We start from the raw sequence: 16,758 nt of genomic DNA, 5'->3' as shown, positions 1-16,758 counted from the left end.
TGAGGTTGGATTTCTCTGGCCAGCACTGCAGTAGAGGGGGTACATCCAATGTCGTGAAGATCATCCGTTCACAAGTGTAAAAAAATAAAACACTGGAAGTGCAGTGTTCTAACTTCTAAGAGGTAAAACAATCTTGTGCTATAGTACATTAGTAGTAAAGGCCAATGATGCAGTGATGACTGACAGGAGAAAAAAAGACTAAGGAAGAGTTGAAACTTGGTAGATGGCAAACAGTGAGCTACAAGTAGTTCAGCAATACAAACAGGAAACTATTAGGTAACATGAATATTGAAACAAATCATGCGAGTTGTTGGTAAAAAGAAAAGAAAAAGAAGGACGTTACTGACATGACATAATGCCAAGTGAAGACTACGACAAGACGTGGAAAACGAGGCAGTCCGGTAAAAGTGCCTGGAGGTGCTGTGACCACTCATGCACACAAAAATATACGACAAGTGATGAAACCGATGCTTAGTTCGTCCCAACAATATCGATGAGAAGTCTGCGGTAATCACCGCTGACTTCACTCTGCAGCCATTTGCCAATGGTCTTGTGGTACTTGTGAAAGAAGGCTTCTTTGATATTCTCCAAGTCAATCTGCAGGAGCACGTACAACACACATACGAACATGTTGCATAAAGTAAAGGTAGGAAATATTTACTGTACTTCCACGCATATAAGCGCATGGGCATATAAGTGAAAATTTGCTACAATTTTTTTTGCTGCGTGAACATGTTCGGGTAGAAGCCCATGCGCTTATACGTGCAATAAAGGTTTGTCTGTGTCCTAAACAACGGTGTTACCACAATGCTTAGCAGTATATTCAGCTCCCGGATGTTTCACCAATAGTGTTCACAGATAAGCGCATGCGCTTATGGGGGTGCTCTTATGTCCGGACATAAGCACATGCGCTTATACGTGCGGAAGTACGGTATGAGAGTATGAACTTCCCACCACATAGGGTGAGAGTGGAGCAGTGGTCCAGTCATTTCGGTTGACGACGAGATTCCAGAGGGTCATTCTGTATAATCCCCAGTCAGCACTTCGGTGGCACATTCATTCAGACTTGTATTTGAAGGATTCTCCGAAACTAAATGTAAATGGATACACATACTTATCATTATGCGAATATGATATTGTTCAAACATGGCGTAAACAAGAGAACACCTCATGCACAGCCCTACTATAGAGCATGTCCTCAGGTCCTTGTCTCTTCTGCTCTGCACAAGATGGCACAACAACAACACATACCTCTGAGCGGCTGACAATGGCGCGGATCAGGCCAGAATCATCGGTGCCCACTCCTTTCATTGCCGTGTAAATGCGTTCAGCAAAGTAGTCCGGCGGGTTACGCATGACCTTGACTGCATGGCACAACAGAGCAATCAGAACCATGCATCAAGTCGAGTCAAGTGCATCGTGTGTATCATTTGCAGCTTCACACAAAGTACTGGCCATGCGGCCACATGGTTGTACATGTACCTGATTTGTCCCTACTGTACAGGCAGAGAATTTCGTCGGTCAATAATTTCGTCCAACTCCAAAGAAAGGGAGTTCGTCCGGTTGAAAATTTCGTCCATGGATCACAAGAGTGCATTGAAAAGCTGGACAAATCAACATTAGTCCGGCATTTAATTTAGTCCAAAAACTCCTTGGACGAAAATGACGAAATTTTAATTCCAGACGTATATTTCTGCTTATAGAGTATTCCAGGCTAGTCAGTAGACTAGCTCAGTAGTCAGTAGAAGTAATAAGTAGCCCACTCTAATACACCTGATACACCGTCAGATAACACACTATGACGGAAAGAAAAAAAAAGTTGCTTTGCCATTCCATGCTATTGAATGAAAAGTGTGAACACTGCATCCAACATCCACCCACAATCAACTAAGTCCATTCAAATAAGATAACACAGTGCCGTTGTATTTCTAAAAGAAATTAGGCTTCCTGTTAACTCCTCTTTTCTCTGGAAAACTCAACACTTGAGTTGAAGTTGAAGTTAAAGAAAGTATCTGGCTTGCAAGTGCATACTAGTACTTCAAATTCTCCGTGAAGTCAAAACTTGAAATAATCCCGTTGGCTTTGAAAATCCGATTTTGGCCAACATGTTTGGGTTAGATCTGCCTCTCTATACACTGTACCACGTAAACCTGTCTGAGCTTGTAAAACCTGGACAAATGTCTAACTCCTTGTAACTTGATTTTTCCAACCTCAAGCATGCCAAGTAACAAAAGTACGGACAGGGTATGCGATACTCAATGCACAGTGCACCAGTGTGGAACGTGCAGTTGTTTCCACTATACACGTATCTCCATACCTGTATGTGTTTGAGACACAAAAACATTAGCTATTAAAGGCTGCTAGTTTGGATGTATGGACTGTAGTATGTTGCAACACGGATCTCGACACTTGAGACCTCATGTCTTTCATACGCTACACTGCCTCCCGTTGCTTCTACTGCTGCTTGTAGGGGGGGGGGGGGGGGGGGGGAGCATGTTGGTGATGTAGAGGTGACGTACAGGTACACGGCCATGGCGCTGTGTACCTGTGTTCTTTGTCGTAAGGCTATCACTTACCAATAGCAATCATGCCGGCTTTCAAGTTGCCGGACATTTCTCGGTCGATACTGTTCAGAATGTCACGCTGGGCAATCTGCAAATAACAGTCCAACACAAACAACACAAACAACACAAGCATTTACACAAGGAAGAGTTAGGCTTAGTGAGAAATGGGAACTTCCCATTCCCAAAGCCAGAAGAGAGAAAGGAAAGGCAGAGTTCACAGTCAAGTTGACATTCAAAAAGCGACGTGTAGCAAGTCGAAGCTTGACTTGTCAGGACTCATGTCAAGTCGTTTCCTTTTGCGAATTTCAATTCACAACCTACATACAATAGAGATTTCCACGTCACCGATCACAAACCTTCACGGGAGATTTCGTACAACGTACCCTGTAACATTTCTCAAGATGCGAAGACTCTACTGTAGCCATGCCTTAGTTATATCCGTACATTCTCACAACATTCTTATTCTGGGCTACACCGATCGACTAGCATAAAATAAGATCCGAATTTTAGGGCCGGGCCCAACTTCAGGTAATCGTGGACCTGGCTTGAAAATTTGGAAAATATTTTTAATTAATCGGGTGTAGACATACCATAGTGTGGGTACAGAGGCAATACCGGTATGCTTTGGTTCTGCAAGAGTGCTCAATGCCTGATTCAGGCAGAGCGGCGTACACAAAGGCACACAATGAAAACCTTGGCAAATTAATTCCGTTGCGAGTTTCATGGCTGAACCAATCATCAGACAACGAAAATGGAATAGGAGGCAGCGCTGGTATATCTAAGTGGAGAGAGCCATCATAGTGTGGGTCGTTTCTATTCCGGACTCCGTGCACTGGTTTAGAACTCCTGAACGTGCATTGTTCTGTCAGATGTCAATACATATGCATGTAAGTTGAAAAGGCATCTGGGTTCTTTCAAAGGATGCACAAATTTGACCTCACATGAAAAGTCAAGTAAAAAAATAAAAAAATTCATATCCCGTAGAGTTGGCACTGAGTCGAATGGTCTTGGTCTGAAGGCTCTACAACAAAGCTTTCTTGAGAAAGAAATCGAAAAAAGAAAAAAAACCCGGGGGCCTGCGCCGTGACACACCCTCATCACGGCCTGCCTACGCCTTCCTTCTCCTTTCTACGATTTTCTTCTTTATTGATAATTCTTCCCGTTAGTAATATGAGTACATAGTTCGTCGTTGTTGTGATAATATGAGGGCACAGTTCATTTTACGACTACAGTATTGCCTCATCCCAGAAAGCTGGTCGCTCGCAACGTTGGCGCTCCCATTTTCCCTGCTGACTTGACTGATTCACGACTGCCTGCCCAGAGCACACAAGAAGTCCATCGAACCATAGACTCGGAAAACCTGCAAGAGAGCCCCATTCTCATCTCGGGGTTTTCAATTTCTTAATTCAACGACAGCTTTGTTCTGTCTATCGGCCCTGCTAGGCTCACCTTTGCATACTCATCAAATGTCGCCTTGAGCTGGGGCGAGCTTCGCACAGCCAGGATTTGATTGAACTGTGACTCATCAGTTCCCCACTTCTTCTCGCCAGCCTGTCAAAATGTGCAAATGCACACGCACGCACGCAAAGTAACAAGCAACCACGTACACACAGTAACTGTTATCGTCATCAAGCACTGGTCAAGCACTGGTCAAGCACTGATCATTCCTTGAAGAAGCTCAGAAGGGATTCTTTTATCAACACACAAATATTCATGTTGTTTGGGATGGGATTCAATATTTCAGCACAGCCGTAGGCCTGACAGTGAACGCAGACTAAGCCGGTCAGAGGGGCAGCTAACAGAAGTGGAATCCTAAGCTGACTGAGTACGAGCCCCCGCACATGGCCTTATCCACATTTGTGCAGGACCTGAAGCCCAGTAGCACATCAGCGACCAGAAGTGTAGAAGCAATGCCTGCTGGCCTGACCTTGCCGCACTAGAGCTAGAGCAGTGGTGACCTAGTGATAGGCACCTTGCTAGTGTGGCTTTGAAGCAAGCTACTGGACCTGCTTCTGCTGAATCTGCTGAATCTTGGTGATCTGGTAACACTCAGTCACTGTTCCAACCCTCCAGTCCAGTTCAACATAGGACAGGTTTATTCTCCAGAAAACAACCAACTTGAAAGCCACTTCTGAAGCATAACCAATAAGAGTAAGGTGCGCAGAGCAGTCAGCAACACAAGCGCCAAGTTTCAGTACCACAGGTGTGTCAGTTAAGTTCTGTACCATGCCATCGCCTGACATGGCTCTATGCTAGTGGCGCCAATAGAAGGTGCCCTAGTCACAGGCCAGCTCAGCGTCTCACAGCTTGACATGGGACAGCAGAGTCACACCACCAGGCTATCGGTCTAGACTCTAGAGTGTGTGTGTGCAACGTCCCCCGTTTAAGATCTCACCTGGTACAGCTTTTGAGCTTCAGCATTGGCTTTGGCCATGTCTACGGCCATGTTCTCATCACGTGAACCCTGAACACGTACGTCAAGACAAACATGAACACAACAAGTCACGAAAATGCTCGAGTTTCCACTTTTTGCTACAATATATTTTAAAAACACAGACACAAACACACACATATGCATACTTGTAACTTGTACTAGTCTTGTTCACTGCCAGAAACTGCCCACGTGGGTCACCCGCGAGAGGAGAGACAGATTCAAAATAAATCTTGGAAAGATGACTCAATCGGCTATCGAACCGCCCAACAGCTGACACCCCTGAAATCCCCAAACTCTGGGCGGACTTGGAAATGATCCCACTTACGGGCTCACCATATACCACACTAAGTGGGTGAGGACAAGGTGCAGAAGAAAGATGGACAGCATCAAGGTATCCATCCTGGGATCCAACTGTTTTCACCCTTGCCCCCAGTGAAAAATACCTTTTTACCACTCCCTGCTTGACACTATTGTAGATGACTAAATCAGATAGGATCTGATATTATTTGCTTCCCTTGCACAATTGATTACACAAGATATCAAGGGAAAGTCTGGTGAAAAATGAGAAGTTTAGGGTCACGGTGAGTAGAATTTAGGACACTAAGTTTGTACTCTTTCAAGCTGTCATTGGTACCGGGTCACGGTTTGACGTGCGTGAAAATGCCTGACCAACACGCCATGATACTATAGTCAGGTGCTAAGCACGCGACATGGAGGCATTGACCAGGCAAATCACCACCACCAGCACAATACAATACCAGCACCAGCACCACCAGCAGCATCAACGTACTAGCACCAGCAGCATCACCGTACTAGCACCACCGTACTAGCACCAGCACCACTGTAGTGAACTTACTTGACACAAGGAGATCAGCAAGCGCTTGTAGTGACCGCTGGTATCACCGATCAGGTCCTTCTCAAGGTCTCTATACTCTATTAGCAGCATCGCAACAAAAGAGCATATCCATGCACACACACGCACACACGCGCGCATGCACACACACACACACACACACACACACACACACACACACACACACACACACACACACACACACACACACACATGAGAGTGTAAGCATACAAGCATACACGCATACACGCATACACACACACACACACACACACACACACACACTCACACAAATACATCTGATTTGTAACATCGCAGGCGACCATTGTCTGCATGACTACACACACACTAACACCGTATTTCAATAACAAAAAGACGCACAGTTTCTTCTCTCGCAATTTTCGGCAAGGTCTTCTAGTCATTCTGAATTATTTCGATACCATTCAAGTTCTCTTCTCTTCACTATTCTGCTCATACATGTCTCATTACAGAGTTTCTGCTGCACGGTAAAACGTACCAAAGTACGTATGGAAACCTTGTCGCGGTTCACACGGATTTTTTATACCGTTCTCTGCGTGAAGCGCGCTTCACACGAACTGGTCTCCGCGTGAAAAGCTGAGATTTTGTGCATGAACTGAGCGCACAGAGTACATGTGGCGGTTAGTTCGAGCATGCTACGCGCAGCAGAACGGGCACAACGTACTGGAAATCCGTCTCAAACTTCACTGCAGTTGACACGGAGTTTGCTGCTGGCGATTTAATTTCGCTGATTTCGCCGGTCAATGCCAATCGGCCAAAATTTGTCGTAGACGTTTGTACTACATTCGTGCACGAAACATCGATCACTTTTTTGGACTCCTGCACGAGCACGGCGAAAGTTTAGTGGAGGTGAAAAGTGTTTTTTTGGAGATCGGCGAAAGTTTTTCACCGGCGAAAATTTGTTGATTTACAGTATTTACTAGAAACCCGCAGGGCCTTTGATTTGATTTCAGCTGGTTTCAGGATGCTGTAAGGCTTTCGGGTATTTGACCTGACGATTTAGATGCCACGGTACACTGCGAGGGAGTAAGGGAATTCACGTACACTTCAAAGTATATTCAAATCCCAGTTTGACAGTGTGCTAGAAATCCGCAGAGAATTCTTGTGCAAGTTCACACACCTACGCTGTAGAACAGCACGCTAAAGCTTACTCTTGCGATAGACGTCTTTGATCTCTTGAATCTGCGCATTGGTTCGGCTGCACATGATCTCAATCAGCACACTGTCCGTAGTGCCAGCACCCTGTGCAACAACAACAATAAAGAATTCAAAATTCAAAATTCAAAAACAACAACAACAACAATAGCCGTTGTGAGATTTATAACAGCAGCAGCGGCAGCACCACCACAACCATCAACAGCAACAACAAAAACATGGACAAGAGCAATGAAGTCATCAATGCGTCCGATCAGTCATAGAATAGGAGGATACCAGTATTACCGTACAGCTATACCTTTGGGCCGGGGTTTTCGGGTTCGGCAGCACATGTATACAACTGCCTTCCTCAGGACTACAAACTTCTTTTCCATTTACATGTACCGTAAAGTACCGTTGATCCGCCCCCACGCCATGTCGCTTCCCAGCTGGGTTTTCGGCAGGGGGCGGGAATTAGATCAAGGCTGTCAAGTGCAGTACGATGTACAACAACGTAGAGGATCAGACTCAATGTGCTGGATTGTGCACATTTTGATCATGGATTGGCAAGTATTGTGTACAGCAGTGCATGCGTCGGTTCAACATCGTATTTCGTTGTATACGCCGAAGTCACAAGGAGAAAATCGACAGGGGGCGGGAATTAGAGAGGGGGCGGATCAACGGTACTTTACGGTACTTGAAGTGCATGTATTCTAAATTTAAACAAGTGAATGTCCAGTACAGTACAGTACAGTACTGTTGGGTGCCGAAGAACGAACACGGTAGAATTTCACCACATAACGGCCTAGGCTGTAGGAGCCCCCCTCCCCCCCCCCCCCCCCCCCCCCCCCTGGTCTTCAGCACCCGGCAGTACTGTACTTCACATACCGGTAGCAGCAATCACACAATACAGACTATGTACATGTACATGCATCACAGCCAGCCAGCGAGTAAAAGTAGCAGCACTGCTACCACTGCTACCACAACAACACCAACACTACCAACAACACCAACCATCTGGCGTAACAGCCGGTGCAACCAAATACAGCAGCAGCAGCAGCTGTAGGAACAGCATGAGGTTTATGATGTAGTAGTACACAGTGTAGTGACTTACCGCTATTGCTCTGTGCAGGCTTTGTGCGTCATATTCAGCTGGTCGCATCATCAGTGCCAGTACAGCATCCTCAAAGTCACCGCTCAGTTCACCCTTCAGTTCTTTGATGAGATCCTATCAAACAGTAGAGTATGTTCGAGACGTGCACACGAGAACGATAGTTCTCTCAATATGGATCAGCACACATGTTCGCATACACAATACTGCCAAATGTGTGTGTGTGTGTGTGTGTGTGTGTGTGTGTGTGTGTGTGTGTGTGTGTGTGTGTGTGTGTGTGTGTGTGTGTGACACAACGGTTTTGTGTACAGTACATGCATGCACATTGAACAATGAGAACACACACACACGCACACACACACACACGCACACACACACACACACACACACACACACACACACACACACACACTACATACATGCATGCGCAGTTGCGCTCACTGAAATCCGAGCCAAAGTGCAAAACTGGCGCTCTGGACCAGTTCCGATTACATCACTGTACTTGTACATGTGTACATCCAGCAGCATTCGTACCACTTCCATGGGGTCCAGGGTCGTGCAAGTCGAGGGCATCAAATGTGCACTTTGGGTCAGTGCACAACTGTACATGCCATGTATTCAATATTCTATCTCTACCTTGCCAAACATAAGCTTGAAGCGCTGGATAATTTCCTGGCGCTGGGCATTGCTGCACTTCACCAGGGAACTAATGATAGCCTTCTCATCGGTACCTGTACGTACAGCCAACACAGTGACACACACACGCGCGCACAAGCACACCCACAGTGACACGCACAACCATTAAGCACACTCAGCCAAGCAGGAGCATACCCCACCTGTACGCCAACACACACCCTCAGCACACACTTCCATGACGTGGGGCTAGTCAGCACAAACTAAGAACTAAGTGTTTGTTCTGATCCGACAATTTGTAACTGTTATGGTGCTCCACAAGTACCACCGGACAATGTTGGAAATGCACTAAGGACGTCTACTTGAACAAAAGAAGCCATGACCAACACGTGGAACTCTGATTATGATAGGGACACAAACCCTGGGCCTTAGTATACGAGGCACCACTTATTCGAACTAAGGTTCCACAGCAAGACCAACACAAAATGCAGGTAGAGTGTCAAAATGGGTCAAATAAGTTTCTTGAGGGCAGAGAAAGTGCAGTGCCCACATCCCACTACTAACGCATTTCTGCAGTTGCAAGGCCAAGCAGCAAGTCTTCAACCAGTTAACTCGTGGCTTTCATGCTTTTGATTGAGCTTTAGTGGTGGATGCTGTGCTTTGCCAAGAGTCTGAAAACACGGGAAGTACATGGTATACCGTGCAGCAAAGGAAGCACTTTGAGGTTGCGTTTGGTTGGGCATTTTTAGAATATAAATGACAACCATTCTGGAACGGGAATCGGCAAGAATCACCTGACCAAACAAACGCTCCAGAATCAACTAGGAATCACTTGACATAACAATTCCATGATGTCGTTGTGGAACGGCGGCTCTCTTCTCTTTTACCCGACTCTAGTTTCCTTGAGAGAGTCAAGGTACTTCTGAGTGCATGATTTGAGGCACTTGAACATGATGCTACATTGTTTGGCTCGTGGCAACCATTATCATTTTTGATTCCGGAATGAGAATGCTCATTCCAGCATGTGAGGTGGAATGATCATTCTCCAAAAAGAATCATTCCCAGCGATTCCCATTCTGGAATGGGACCAACCTAACGCACTTTTTTGACCAACCAAACGGGCGAGAATGATTCCGAGTGATTCCAAGTGATTCCCATTTGGGAATGTGACCAATCAAACGTAACCTAAGTGAGAGGCGAAGCGGTACCGTACGTCATACACAATTTCTACGTCTTAGAAGCGTACGGGCAGTTCAAATTGATTTGAATGCGTGCGCATGGAAGAAAACTCCATCCATGTACCGACAATGCCCGCATATTAGAAGCATAACTGTTATGCATGTCCCATCCGGGAAGTATGTGTGAGTTCCACTGCATTACTAGTAACAGGAGAATGCAAAGTGCATGAGCTGGGCACCAAAGCAGGCAGCACACGGACGTACCAAATCCTTTCATAGCCTTGCGCAGCGCCTGCGCCTCATTCTCAGCATTGAAGCCAGCACAAGGCTTGATTGTAGGCCTTGATGCAGGAGCTTGCTAAAAACAAATGTACAGCCAAGCACCCAACACCACAATACAGACAGCCATTTGTACTTGTAGTAATAGCAAGAGTTATGAACTCTTGGTAATAGTGAAATGCAGCCCTGCGCCCAGAAGGGTGCGGATAGTCAGCACTCCACTGTACATAGAAACACGCTTCAGCTAGGATTGAAAACACGGTCAGTCAGGTCACCAAAAACAAAAGACTTTTTCGGTTTGCCCTTCATGTGGATTATAACCAATACAGCACTGGCTGTGCATCTCCTACAGCATTTTCATAGCCATCACCAGTACAATGCAGCACAGTCAAAACTAGTACTTGGTACTTCCAAGAACTTACAATGGACATGGAGGCCATCTGCTGTGTGGGCAGGGCACTCTGCTGCACACGCACAGAAAGAAACGCAAACACCACAGCAAGCTCAGCACTGCGTGCTTGGGAAAGCATTCATCATACGGATCTGCTGTTAGAATAGTACTCATCACTGATCAGGTACATGCAGATGACATCGTACTCGTACCAGCACATCTCTTCCCGGGAGACCAGCCTGATACAGGTATAGATATTGAATACTGAACCAAAGAGTGTACACGTACGGGTAGGCCTCAGTGCAGTGCAGGAACCAGCTTTGTGACAGCGTTAATGCAGGGTGGTACGGGTAGGCCTCAGTGCAGGAACCAGCTTTGGTGTACTGTAAAACGGCTAATTTTAGCGACGGGGATATTTTAGCGACTTTAGCGAAAGGAGTGTTTTCGCTACAGTTTGACCACGCCAGTTGAAATTTTGCATGTACAGTACAGTACTAGTCATCCTTCTTTTTCAAGTCTGAAACTCAGATCGCTAAAATAGTTCACCGCGAATTGGTCCAGATTCAGGAAAAGCTAAAAAATGCTACTGAGTACCCGCTAAATTGAGCCGTTCGACAGTACCAGTATGTACCTGGGGGGGGGGGGGGGGGGGGGGGGGGTATATTCCACACCCTACAGCATGGCCATTGACTGTCTGTGGTGATATGGTATCTTAGTAGAAAGTACAACCCATCGCCTTGGCGTCAATTTCACTACAGCAGTGTTCTCCTTTCCTACACGGTGGGTACACATACCTTTAACCTTTCGACGCCCATCGCCAGAGGCGATGATAGCGATGCTACAGCAAAAGCCATAGCAACTTGTGCTGGGATTGCACCATTCAACAGCTTGCAAGGCTGAATAATTGACCGTCACTATTCAGCCTGGTCCACACCACACAGCCATTTGAAGTGGATTTTTCTGGCCAGTGAATCTCTACTTTTTGGTCTTTTTTGAAGTTTTTTCTTCTTCTTTTTTTCCCCGCACACATCACACCACATACTCCGGCATGCACACACCATGTACCATGTACCATGTATACGCCCGTCGCAAGAGATTCTGAGAAGCACGCAAATCTGCAAATGCACTGGATGTGCACCCACAGATTTTCTCTTTATAGCAACGATAGCGGATCTGATTCTGATTGAAACAGATCAAGACAAGCGCCAGATAACTGTCTAATCCACACAACTGGCGAAGTCATGTGAATCGACCCCCCAATGCACACCTGGTCTACACCACACGGAGTACATCGGAATAGGACGGCCAAGACAGTTGCCTATGCACACCCTACACTTGCTGGGGTAACCAGTATAGACAGCACGCTGCTTTGATCAAAGCAGACACTAGATGCACTGGTACCTTGAAGTGAAATTGGACACACACACACACACACACACACACACACCACACCACACACACACACACACACACACACTAACCTGCGATGCAGGCTGAGTAGTCGCATAGCCAGCTGGGGGTGGAACTCCAGCAGCTGGTGGCTGTTGCGGATATCCACCAGGGGCAGCTGGTTGAGTTTGAGCATATCCACCCTGAGCTGGAGGAGGCTGCTGGGGATAGCCGCCCTGAGCTGGTGGAGGTTGCTGGGGATAGCCGCCCTGAGCTGGTGGAGGCTGCTGGGGGTATCCCCCCTGGGCGGGTGGAGGCTGCTGGGGGTATCCCCCAGGAGCAGCTGGCTGTGTTTGTGCGTATCCGCCCTGGGCGGGTGGAGGCTGCTGTGGATAGCCACCTTGAGCTGGAGGTGGCTGTTGCGGATAACCGCCCTGGGCAGGAGGAGGCTGTTGCGGATATCCACCCTGGGCAGGAGGAGGCTGTTGCGGATATCCACCCTGAGCTGGAGGTGGCTGGCCATAGCCTGGTTGAGATGGATATCCAGGCGCTCCAGCAGCTGGAGGAGGATAGCTGCCACTACCCACCGCCGGCGGATATCCGCCAGCGGCTGGAGGAGCTAAACACATGCACACGCGCGTGGACGCAAGCGAGTATTTTAGAGTAAAGTGAAGACACATTCATTCCATACTCGTTCAAAGACTCTACAATGCTGCAGTACACCTCGCACAGTAGAATGAACAAGGAACAGAAAACATTGCTTTGACCACCTGCCTGGTAGAGACACAATGGCAGAAGTCCACCAAAATACATCCGTTCTGCAGGACATGTATATGAGGCTCGCAGTCTAAATGCCTTGCTTGCAGCCAAACAAAGGTTATTTATACTATTTAAAATTGGAACTGGGCAATGTATTACATGTACTGTACTAACGTTCCCGATGAAAGGTGTCATTAACAAAAATCTGTGCTCTTCAGCACTTTGAACGCATTGTTAAATAATAGTGTTATACTACCATACCATTCGCACAAAGGCACATGTGCTTACAGGGGAAGAATAGCCTAAAATAGCGATATTTCGCATATAAGCACTTGTGCCTTTGTGCGGGGAAGCACGGTAATTATTTCAGACTGGAATTTCGGTAAACGGGAAAGGAAGGGGGGGGGGGCACTCTACTCTGTAAATAGGGCACTACAATAATACAATGTAGGATGAAGACCTCACCTCCATAGCCAGGCTGTGGTGGATATCCAGCACCACCAGCTGCCGGTGGAGGGTAACCAGCACCACCAGCTGCTGGAGGGTAGCCAGCTCCACCCGGCGGACCACCTAGACACAAGCAATAGCAACATCTATACAAATTACAAATAGTAAACCTGTATCCTCCCAACATTCGCATGTGGAAAATAATTTTTATTCCAATGTGGGTACTGTATGTGATCTTTGGACTGTGCTCTCTCTCCATGCAGGTGCGCGTGCGTTCGGGCATTGAGTGACTGACGGTTGGTGCCCAAAGTCAAGCAATGTTGGATGAGATCATTAGTAATATACACGGTTGGATGATCACCAGGGAGGATCTCCATGGCTGGAAAAAGAGGGGAGAAAGAGGTGTTGGTTGAAGTACCGGTACATGTAGCTGGGGTTGTGAGCAAACACACCTGGCAGATCCTATAATTATCCTTTGGCGTTTGCTGTGCGCATGTGTTGGTGCTTGTGTGCATGCAGCATCATCAGCAAAAGAACAGTACACTCGTACCTCGGTTATCCGGACCCCGAAGGTACGGGCACTTCCGCCTACCGGGCACCCTTTGGGCGAGGTTTAGTGGAAATATTACTACTCTTTTGTCACTTTTTGTGGAAATAGTGACGTCATAAGCCATACTTATGACCTTTCCCCATCAAAATGAATGTGATTCGGAGTAAATACGGACATTTCAAAGTTACGGGCAGTGCTCGGTCCCGGACCGCCCGGATAAGCGAGGTATGAGAGTACTACCAATGACCAAATGAGCGGTACTGGAACGTTCCCAATGACCAACAGCCGACGTACCTAGCATATCGAATCCCATGCCACCACCAGCAGGTGGGTATCCAGGATTTGGTGGATAGGCACCCGGAGCACCTCCCTAACACACACATCGTCATCACAACACAAGCACACATGAATAAATTGACAAGATGAAAAGAAAACGGATGTTTGAAGCATCGTAAGAGAATATTGGGGAATCACTGGACCATTCGTGATCAGGATTTCCAACAGTGTACATGTCCTTGCACAAACTTGTTGACCAGTGTATGCACAAGAGTGGTCACTGCTGTGGAGTATGTGCTCACAGCCACATCTCAAACTGCACACCGCTCGAGTGTCTTCCAGGGATATTATATTATTCCAATCAACTAATAAGCCACAGTCTGTGCAGATCCACTCGCATCATGGAGCAACTACTTTGGCCAAAGACACACTCAGTTGTGGCTCTCCAATGTTCTCCAATGCGCTAGATACCAGTGTGCACTCAGTCTTCACTTCCTCTCATATGCCATAGCATCACCAACTTTAGGGGTTAAACACCGTTCTTTTACCCTCTATTTTTTATCACAGTATGCATAGATATATTGTGTGCGCATGATCCACTAACTGTTCCCTAAAGCGTAGCCCGGACTTGTACTGGAGACTGCACTAACAGCTCCTTGAAAGGGGCAGGGTGTGCCTATAATAGAGATTGTGCTTGTATTGGAGATAAACTCAGATAACACAACAAGAAAGGTGAATCCCTGCAGACAGCAGTAAAGCAACAAAACAAAACAAACAACTTCACTCTAGAGAACAAAGTCCTCACCGCAGGTGGGTATCCTCCCGGTGGGCCAGGTGGGTACGCCATATCTACAGTGCAATAAAATGCATCCACCGCACGTTCACAAGTAGCACAGATCATGTACCACGTCATGCCACATATGCGCACGCGCGCACACACAAACGGGTACACGCATACACGCATGTGACACACACACACACAACCACACGCACACGCACAAAGCCAACACGTTGACACTGATGTCCAGGTCAGAAATAGCATGCAACAGAGACCTCCCGCATTCCACATGGAAATAGAGGAGGAGGCGAAACTCCACTCTGATCAGCCGGCAAAGCGAAGAGAGGCATGCGTTTGGATAAACAAGAATTTCTGCAGACCTCTTACGAATCCTCAAACAAAAATAACACTGAACGAAAACGAATGAGTACATGTATTTTGCATGCTGGTATGGAAGTGCGAAAGGTGTCCAGTTCGTTTAGCTATAGTAGACATCTACTGTTGCGGATATTGAAATCCGTTGAGAAGTCAAGCCTTCAAGGGGCCACGGGGCACTGTCCGAGCAGCCGCGAGCACTACTTGTCCATTTTTATAGTGTTACAGTGCGTGTGCACTGTGCACGCTAAGCGAGTAGGACGCCAGCCCCGGTCATTCCACCGGACTTGTGTGTCCACACCAGTATGTGTGTGTGTAGGGAGTACTTCCTGGTGTACACATATCAGTCATTTGATGAACCAAACTGACAGATACCGGTAGCTGGAGCCACAAACACTTGAAAAAGTAATAAATCGGATGCACTCGTCCATTGCTCCGTCATGTCCGCTTTCCCACAGCGGTATTGATTAACCAAGCCATACATAGCACTCATTTAGAGTCATTTCCCTTCTTTCCCCCCACAGGAGAGCCCCTCGACAGGCTTCCACAGCCTTTGGTCAATCATTCACTGTCAGTATTAACTAATGTAATAAGTACCGTTATCATTTTGATTCCTCATTGGAAGTTAGTTCTCCCAATCCTTTCAAATCATTTCGATTCCTCAACATATATTAGTCTATAGTGTAATACTACAGTGTTCCACATCTGGATTGCTAACAGGTGTGTAGCAAACAGGTGCATGGCCAACACGGGTGCGTGGACCTACTACAATGCACCGATCAGCACAGTCGTGTATTGAGTCTGTACTTCAGTTTATGACATTACTAGTATGTAGTCCACAACCAGCGCATGCACATGCAGGCTCTCATAATGGTATCCTGCATTTTAATTTCTTCTGCAGCACTTCCAGTCCCTGCTGGTAGAGTGCTCCACGCTGATTACAGTCTATATTGGGGGTCCACCCCAACGGCACGTCTTGCTCGTCACCTCTGCCTAAGACAGCAAGGAATTAGGAAAGAACAGGGAAAACGCACCTGCAGGTAAGAACAGCCGCTGTTTCGCACTAAGCACTGCCTTCCAACTTCTTGCACGAATTACCGGACAGAATCAAATGCTGGTTACTGTCTTGCTACAGAATCAAAAGAAAGGAAAATTATTTGGTCAGCTCAGAGGAGAAGAGTGTGGATCGTGGAAGGTTTACCAGGTTTACGTACTCTTGCCAGTCTTGGTAGAAGCAAGTCGTACTGTACTCTGTAGTATGTAAAAGCAGATTGTACGAACACAGTTTCAAAATAATGACACTCGTGGGGTCGTGCACACGGCCACACCGCGTACCGGCACACGCTGCTGTGCCTGTACTGACCCTGTAGTGTACAGTAGACCCTGGACATCGACAGTATGCAGTAGTAGACTACCGGTACGGTACCGGTACTCTGTACAGTCTGTAGCTGTATCGGCTATAGAGGACTTTCCAATGAGTCATACCGTGCGGCCTATGAGGATTCGGGCCAAAGATCATCGAGTTCACCACCGATCACCGGACTTGAAACGGAGCTTGGGTGGCAAAA

General features: G+C 46.9%; 1 protein-coding gene across 1 annotated transcript; it reads right to left on the bottom strand.

Moving 5' to 3' along the window:
• Positions 1-49: 49 nt before the first annotated feature.
• On the bottom strand, positions 50-16,509 carry LOC135825907 (annexin A7-like). The gene is made up of 17 exons (XM_065338547.1): positions 16,405-16,509; positions 16,225-16,319; positions 14,843-14,886; positions 14,056-14,131; positions 13,230-13,334; positions 12,098-12,624; positions 10,648-10,689; positions 10,211-10,304; positions 8,772-8,866; positions 8,139-8,252; positions 7,042-7,132; positions 5,855-5,931; positions 4,960-5,028; positions 4,014-4,115; positions 2,577-2,652; positions 1,252-1,364; positions 50-597 (listed from the first exon to the last, which is right to left on the bottom strand). Exons 3-17 carry the CDS (start codon positions 14,882-14,884, stop codon positions 472-474), a joined length of 1,749 nt encoding a protein of 582 aa, XP_065194619.1. The 5' UTR covers positions 14,885-14,886; positions 16,225-16,319; positions 16,405-16,509; the 3' UTR covers positions 50-471.
• Between the last annotated feature and the right edge of the window lie 249 nt (positions 16,510-16,758).

The sequence above is a fragment of the Sycon ciliatum genome, chromosome 1 (assembly GCF_964019385.1).
Source record: "Sycon ciliatum chromosome 1, ocSycCili1.1, whole genome shotgun sequence".
In the NCBI taxonomy this organism is placed as follows: Eukaryota; Metazoa; Porifera; class Calcarea; order Leucosolenida; family Sycettidae; genus Sycon; species Sycon ciliatum.
Note: the sequence above shows the minus strand (reverse complement) of the source record. Positions and strands in the feature narration are given on the sequence as shown.